The following is a 6,216-nucleotide window of genomic DNA, read 5'->3' on the forward strand; positions in this document are numbered from 1 at the left end:
CGGAAAAGGGAAGAACAACTTTGGTAGATGATGTTGGGATTTTAGGCTTGTGGGAAGTAAAGCTTAATACTGCAATCTGGAAAAGAAGAGGAAGCAAAATGCAAATAGCCAAAGAGCCTCTTTTATATCATCTCTGTGTGGTAGCAGGAAAGGGACAGAGGAAGCCTAAGTGGGTTTGGGGGGGGCGGGAGGTAAAAGGGATAAAAGATACATGTGTGCTCTGATGGGGTATATAACGTATCAGTTGAATGTCCCCACTACCAAGTTCAGTCAAAACCCAGCGGATGTGTTATCCCGTCGTCTCAGTAAGAGTCTGGATTGGCTGATTGGCAACAATCTACTGCCACTGTTGCTTGAAGGCTCTGGGGACTGAGGCAGCAAAAAAAAAAAAAAAAAAAAAAAAAAAATACCGTGGACCCCTTGCAGTGCTGGTGGATGCTTCGGCCCCACACCCCTGCTGGAGCGGGAGTAGCAAACAGGTTCTTCCTCCATGCGGTTGCGGCTCATCTCTTAGTGTGAGCAGGATCTGAAAGAGAGAGAACCAACCACTAAGTGACCGAAATGAGAGTGTGGGGTTTTACTTACAGCAACGTCTGGTTTAGTTAGCACTACTGAAGACTAAAGAAGTTGTGGCCAAATAAATGTTCACCTTGAACTTGAAGACTTTTCATTTTAACCACTTTTGTTGGAAACCTTTCTAACACACTCCTGTTCTGCTGCTTTTTTGTGTACTTCTCTTAGTTTCTTTCCCTTCCCCTTCCTCCCTTTCTTCCTTCCTTCTTTCCTTCCTTCCTTCCTTCTTTTCCTCCTGGATAAGAACATTTTATCTCTTTTGCGTCTTAAATAAAAATGCTGAATATGTTAACCTTTTCTAGAAACTTAAGGTCAGCATTATTAGCATTCGGTGTTGAACTGCATGGAAAAACTGCTTCATGTACACTTCTGAGTTTTTCTAAATCTTTGCTGAATATTGGGTTGTCAGAATGCACTCTGCCTTGGACCACTGTCCCCATCCCTACAATATACACCTACATCCCACCACCCGGTTTAAGATAAGGATATTACTATTACCCTGCATCCCCTGTGAGGCCCTCCCACTGCCTTCCCATTTCCACTATCCTGAATTTTCTGTTTATCCTTCCCTTGTTTGCTTTTTAAAAATAGGTTTATTTATTATATACACTCTGAACCCTAAATATTATGCTGTTTCGTTTTTATAATTCTGTGGTTTTCAATTTGACAGTGCTGCTATAACTATTATTATATGTGATCTCAGCACACAACTGGAGAACTTCAGTTATATACTTAGGAGTGTAACTGCTGGGTCATGGACACTTGCATCTTCAACTCTCTAAAAATAATGCCATATTACATTCCAAAGCGGTCTGTACCAATTCCTGCCCCCACCCCCACCCCAGGGCAGCTTCTCTACCTCCCCTACCTGTGGAGAAGGGGTATTGCCTGAGTTTAAAATATTTGCTAGTCCAGTGGGTATACAATGGCGTCCTACTGTGGTTTTAATGAGCATTTTCCCAAATAGGAATGAGGTTGAGTCAAGTATTTATTGTGCCTACATGTTTTTTCTTCTGTGAAATGCCTGGATGTGGCTTTTGCTTATTTTCTTACTGAGTTTACTGTTTATTAATTAAAAAACAATAAAACAGCTTTATTGATATATAAGCCACATACCATACAATTCACCCATTTAATGTGTATAATCCAATGGCTTGTACTATATTCAGACTTGTTTGTCCATCACCACAATCAGTTCTAGAACATTTTTTCTTTTTTTTTTTAAATTTTTTTAAAGATTTTATTTATTTATTTGCGAGAGAGAGAATGAGAGACAGAGGGCATGAGAGGGGGGAGGGTCAGAGGGAGAAGCAGACTCCCCGCCGAGCAGGGAGCCCAATGTGAGACTCGATCCCGGGACTCCAGGATCATGACCTGAGCCGAAGGCAGTCGCTTAACCAACTGAGCCACCCAGGCGCCCAATTCTAGAACATTTTCATTGAAAGAAGATGAAACCCTACACTTCTTAGCCATCACCCCCCCTCATCTTGTCCTCCAGCCCTAGGCAACCACTAATCTATTTTCTGTCTCTATAGATTTGCCTATTCTAGACATTTCACGAGTGGAATTATCCAGTATGTGGTCTTTTGTGTCTGGCTTCTTTCACTTGGCATAATGTTTTCAAGGGTCATCTGTGTTGTAGCATCGAACAGTACTCTGCCTTTTCGTGGCTGAATAATACTCCATTGTGTGTATTTATTCACTCATCAGTTGATGGCTACTGGGGTTGTTTCCGCCTCCTGGATATTAGTAATCATGCTGCTATAAACATCCATGTACAAGGTTTTGTCTGGACATACGTTTTCATTTCTGTTGGGCATATACTGCTGGGACATACGGTAACCCTATGTTTAAAAGTTTGAGAAACTGCCAAACCGTTTCCAAAGCAGTTGCACCATTTAAAAAAATATATACAGCTTGCAAACTATTTTATTATTTTTTTTAAGTTTAGTCACTCTCCCCATTGTCTATCTACTACGGTTTTATTTTTTCTCTAGAACACTCACTATTATCTAATGTACTGTGTTACTAATAGGATTTGTTGTCTATATCTCTAAGGATTTGGGACTATTTTTTTCACTGCTCTGTGCTATGTACCTAGCGTAGATGCTCAGTAAATATTTGTTGAGTGAATCAATCTTTCACTTTAACTGGAACATTAGTCCACTCACATTTTTGTGATTACAAATATTTTTATATTTATTTCTACGGTCTTCAGTTGTGTTCTTCTTTAAAGATTTATATTAGCGCGGCAGAGGGAGAGAATCTTCAAGCAACTCCCTGCTGAGCATGGAGCCCGACGTGGGGCTCGATCTCAGGACTAATGAGATCATTACCTGGGCTGAAACCAAAAGTCGGGCACTTAACTGCCTGAGCCACCCAGGTGCCCCTTAAGTTGTGCTTTCTATTTGTCCATACTCTTCTGTGTTTTCTTTTCCTCCTTAAAGTTTTATAATTTCTATTCTTTTAGTAGTTTCTCTATTTTTGCATTTGTACATACTGACTATGTAAAGCTGAAATTAATCATTATCTTTACCTTTTCACTCTATAAGATCAAGTTAGACAATTTAACTCTGATCATATCCTCTGTCTTTTTTCTTTTCACACCCTCTGTCTTAACATGATATTGGTGTTGGGATACTTTCATCCCCCTCCTTTTTATCCTCACAAGAACATTATTACTTTATTGATTATTATGCTTTTATTTGCCCATGTTTTTACACATTCTTTCCTCATAAGTCAGTTTTTGCATCTCAGACCTTTTTCTGGTATCACCTTCCTCTGTTTGAAATATATTCTTTACAATCTTTCCTTTGGTGAAGGTTTACTGATGCCAAGTTCATCTGGGTTTTACATGTTGGAAATGTCTTTATTTCATCCTCATCCTTGAAAGATATTTTTGCTTAAAATACATTTCTGGCGGGGTACTTATTTTTTCTCATCAATGCCAACATCACACTACAGTTTGGCTTCCACTATTGCTGTTGAGGAGTACATTGTATCACTGGCATTCCTTTGGAAAGCCTTCCTTTGCCTCGAGGTGCTTAAATTTAACAATCTTTTGTCTTTAGTATCCCAAAGTTTCAGTATGGTGTGTCTAGATGTGGATTTATTATGATTTACTATAGCCAGTTGTATCTTCCATTAGTTTTGGAATATTTTTAGTCATTATCCCTTTAAATATTGTCCCTGTCTCGTTTTTGTTTTTTTTTTTTTCTTTCCAGAACTCCAATTATCTAAAGATCTATCAGGCCTTCTCACTTTGTTTTTCATCACTTTTTCTTTCTGTCCTGCAGTTCACATAATTTCTTTAAATATATCTTTGAGTTCATTAAATATCTTTTCAGCTGGGTCTAACCTGCAGTTAAGCCCACTCATTGATTTGAAAACTGTAATTACTCTATCTTTGCAATTCTAAAGTATTACATAGTTCTTTTCCAAATCTGCTTAGTCATAATTTTAATCTTTTACTCACACTTTTACTCACACTTTTACTCCCTCCTTTAATTTCTTTAAACACATGAGAAAATTTATTTTTTATTGTATGTCTGGTAATATCAGTATCTTAGTCTTTGTGGGTCTGATATTGTTATCTGTTATTTTGCTGACTTTTGCTTATGGTGCCATGTTTCCTTATTTGTTTTGTGATTTTAAACTGTGATCTCGCAGTTCTTAGACCTTCACCTGTAAGAATTATTTGAGATTTGAGTTGAAGGAAGATCCTTCCAGAAAAAATATGCATTTGATTCTACTAGATGCCTGGGGCCACCCTATTAGCTTAGGATCACCTTAGATAAAATTCTCAGTTTGAAGTTTTTCAGGGTATCTAGGGAATATGAATTCACGCCCAAGCTTACACAAGGGCTAGTTTGTGGTTATAAATCATCAGGGGAGAGTCCTCTACTCCATTTCACTCAGCACCAAGGCTCAAGATAGGCAATTTTCTTTCAGTGCCTGAGGGCGTAGAGGCAAAGTGGGAAGGGGGAGGGTTTATTTCTGGTTGAACTTTACATGGAGAATACAGCCCTTTGGGGTCCTATCTTTATGTAAAGGGTCTCCAATTAGATGCTCCACCTGTTGTCCCTGACACCTGCCATAATTCTGGTCCAGAGCTGCTTGGATCTCCACTTCTGCCTGCCGACGCAGTTCTGGGGTTATCAGGGCAGGAATAATACACAGGACAACCATGTTACTGCGTTTTCCCCCTCACTGCCTCTGTGGCCATGATCACAGCCTGGCTCTTGTTTGGTAGGATTTTGAAAAACCGGTCATTGAAGTTGTCCATCTTCTTTTTTGCTCTGATGTCCTGACCTGGAAATTCTTTCTTTCTTTTTTTTTTTTTTTGAAATGACTATGGTTCATACTATCTATATCCTAACTTGGCACTTATCAAATAAATGAAGTTATGTCTTCTTAGGTTAGTTTTAAAGTCAACAAGCAACATAAGCATAAAATATTATCAGAATTACCCTTAAAAACCTTGAAGCACCTGTAAAAGACATTGTACTGGTTTGGCAACTATTAGAGTCCAACAAACCCAATCTGTCCTCCAGCCTACTGTTCTTCTATTAGCATCATATTAAGTAACTGGCTTGTGCTACTGTAACACAGCAAAAAATAAAAGTATTTTAAACACTGTGATCAACATCTGCCCAGGTGAAGTGATGAGGAGAAGCAGCTAAGCAGGTGGAACTGCCGAGGGAACAGATCACGCTCATGCTCACTCTGATCAGTAGGTTCCCTGAGGGGATGGTTGACACACTTTCCCAAACCACCCAACTCATTGTTTCTTACACCTTTTTTGAGGGCAGGGGGTCGGGGTGGAGGGCTTTGTCTTGCAGGTGTTGTTCATGTCCCGTGGATACACTCTTAAGTGCAGAGACCGCATCTTACAAATCTTCACATGACCTGAGCTCCTAGCATTTTGCCAGGTACATGTTTACACGGGGGCTGCTTGGTAAATACTGGATCGACTGATATGGGAAATGATCAACAGCAGTGCGCCCTATGGGTAGCAAAAGATCGCCAGCTAACAATACAAACTTGGCTTCTGCAAACACCACAGCCTCGTGTGATAAGCAGCAGTCCACGCTCCAGATCAGTGCTCCTACCACCCATCAGCTGTGTGGAGGAAAGGGAAGCACATTTTCAATGAGATCATCTGACTCACGGCTTTTCCAGATCAGAAAAAAACAGAGGATGCATCATGACTTCCATGCCACTAAAGAAGGCCCAGACCTCAAACAACATGAACTTGTAACTGGAGTTATTTTTCTCCCTTCCAGGTCTGAAGTGAACAGGAGAAATGAAATTAAAAACTTAATTTTTAAAATGACCTAAATGCAAAGGCTTTGTACCTTGTGCCTCTTAGATTTTGCCCCTAAGGCCTTTCCAACGGGCCAGAGTGGCCCTGACTGTATCTTCTGGCAATGTTCTGGTTTGATAAGAGAGTGAATGAATCACTTTATTTATATCCTGAGTGACATTAGGAGAAAGGGACAGCTGGGGAGTGAGGGCCAACCTGCTGGCCCCTCACCTTCCCGGGCACAGCTCCAGTGTGTAGGCATGAACACAGGCACAAGAGCATCAGATCCATTTCCTGAAGCACTGCCTGGTGACACGGAAGCGCCGGGCACAGCTGCA

The 6,216-nt window shown here is 40.3% G+C and overlaps 1 protein-coding gene across 1 annotated transcript in view; it reads right to left on the bottom strand.

Moving 5' to 3' along the window:
- Positions 1–416: 416 nt before the first annotated feature.
- Positions 417–6,216, bottom strand: part of TTLL5 (tubulin tyrosine ligase like 5) — a 274,932-nt gene continuing 269,132 nt past the window's right edge. The window contains 1 exon segment of the mRNA XM_021679581.1: positions 417–526. Coding sequence (XP_021535256.1) covers positions 504–526 — 23 coding nt within the window. The 3' untranslated portion in view covers positions 417–503.

This window comes from Neomonachus schauinslandi, chromosome 9 (genome assembly GCF_002201575.2).
Source record: "Neomonachus schauinslandi chromosome 9, ASM220157v2, whole genome shotgun sequence".
In the NCBI taxonomy this organism is placed as follows: domain Eukaryota; kingdom Metazoa; phylum Chordata; class Mammalia; order Carnivora; family Phocidae; genus Neomonachus; species Neomonachus schauinslandi.